The 1,951-nt window shown below is 62.3% G+C and overlaps 1 protein-coding gene across 1 annotated transcript in view; it reads right to left on the reverse strand.

Moving 5' to 3' along the window:
* Positions 1 to 1,951, reverse strand: part of ABCA2 (ATP binding cassette subfamily A member 2) — a gene marked incomplete at its 3' end in the record, with an annotated part of 22,337 nt that overhangs the window by 16,955 nt on the left and 3,431 nt on the right. Inside the window, 4 exon segments of the mRNA XM_029086277.1 lie at positions 258 to 444; positions 761 to 928; positions 1,211 to 1,339; positions 1,591 to 1,750. Of these exon segments, the coding sequence (XP_028942110.1) occupies positions 258 to 444; positions 761 to 928; positions 1,211 to 1,339; positions 1,591 to 1,750 (644 nt within the window).

Raw genomic sequence — 1,951 nt, forward strand, 5'->3', positions numbered from 1 at the left:
GCCGGCCCGCAGCGACACGCAGGGACACGGCGGGGTTCAGCATGTCCCAGCCAAGGGCACCAGGAGGGCAGCCATGGGTGAGGAGGGTGGGCATGGCCCTGGCATGGGATGTGAGGGCAGGAGGACAGCAGGCAGTGGTGGTGGGAGAGCCAGTGGTGTGGTGCTACGCCCGGCAGGGCTTGGCCAGGGACACAGGACAGGTACCGGGAGATGCTCAGTCCGCTCATCCACCCAACACGTGCACCAAGGGAGCCACGTCCCAAAGCCATGGGCCCAGCCCAGGGCACAGCTGGAGAAGGACATGGCTTCAGGGACAGCTGTGAAGGGGCTGGTTCCCAGGAACATACTGGCAAAGACTGTGACGTTGTCCTGGTAGGCCTGGTTCAGTGTGTAGTTGACGATGCTCTCCTCATCTGGGAAGCCTTTGAAGATGTCCACGCTGACCTAGTGGGAGAGGAAGGCTAGTGAGAGCCCACTGCCCCTGATGGGTCTAGCACACAGACCCTGCACACTGTGTAGCATGTGCCACCCACAGCCACCCCACGAAGCCCCGAACCCAATGCTGGGTGAGCACCTCCACTGTTGACATCTACCCCAAAGCTCCCAACACTGCAGAAGCCACTATCTCCTCCAGGGCTCCCATCCCATGGCCTTAAGGAGGTCTGAGCAGACCCGACCCCTCTTCAGCCCCACAGAGCCCATCTGCAGGCAGAGGGTGCTGCTCTAGCACCCATGCTCCCACAGGCAGGTGCTCCCTCACCTTGGCCATGAAGTGGACCCAGCTGCAGGCAGCATTGTCAATGGTGTCCAGCTGCTGGAGCAGGACGCTGGCATTGGGCAGGGAGAAGTTGCCATTGAGGAAATTGTGGAGAACATCACTGTCAGAGACATTCAGGATCTCTGGGTGCTTGTGGAGGTCAGCGGTGAACTGGATCAGAGAGGGAGACACAGCAGGGAGAAGTTGGAGTATGCCCTTCCTCTCAGCTCCATCCTCCCCACGGACACAGACAGGACCCAACACTCCTCCTGGGGGTGGGGGGACAATGTCCACCCTGTGCAGGAAACCAGCCTGGTCCTCAAAAGAGCAGGGTGGGGACCCAGGAGCACCTGAGACCTTCACATGAAGAAGCCATGAGGTGCCTGGGGGCAGGACACCCTCTTCCCACCCCAAGGAAGCCCAGCAGGCTCGGTCCCCACCACCCTGTTCTACCTGCTGGAGCCAGCGGATGCGTCTCTGCAGCCTGCCCTCCTCCAGGTAGGCACGGATCTCGGGGGAGATGTTCAGCCACGCCTTGGCATAGTGGGTGACGTTGCCCACAAAAGCGAAGGTCTCGTTGGCCTGGGGGGGAGGAAGGTCACACAGTAAGAAGAGGCAGATGCCCCACTGATCTCCAGGATGGATAGCAGCCATGGAGGTCCCTGCACACCTCCCAGCTGGCATCACCACCCCAGCAAGGGCCAGGGCTGGCTGGCACCTGGCCCCTTCCTCCCCGCTCAGCCCTGGCCCTGCTGAGCCCATCTGGGCAGGGGAGTCCCTGCAGAGAGGGGCTGTTGGGAGAAGGATGGGGGTCCCGGCCTCTGCACCCTCACCTTCAGGATGACCTTGTCCACTTCAGTGCCCACAGGTGCATACAGGATTTTGGGGTTGCTGGTCATCAGATGCACGAGGAGGCCCAGGTTTCGCTGCTCCTTGCTGGTGAAGCCCAGCGAGCTCATGTTGCCCTGCTTCAGCGCCTCAGGCTCGAAGGTCCTGCAAAGGGGGCTCAGGCTGACAACCCCACCCCAACCCCAGCACCCCTCGCTGCGGGCAGCCCCACCCCTGCCCGGGAGGGGATTTCACACCAACTCCTGAGCCAGCACAGTGCTGCCCAGCACGGGGAGCTTCCCCCAGCTGCCACCCAAGGATGTGGTGCAGCATCCATCGCCCACGTACCAGGATGACTGGGGTCCT

This window comes from Antrostomus carolinensis, unplaced genomic scaffold (assembly GCF_000700745.2).
Source record: "Antrostomus carolinensis isolate BGI_N321 unplaced genomic scaffold, ASM70074v2 scaffold27528, whole genome shotgun sequence".
NCBI lineage: Eukaryota > Metazoa > Chordata > Aves > Caprimulgiformes > Caprimulgidae > Antrostomus > Antrostomus carolinensis.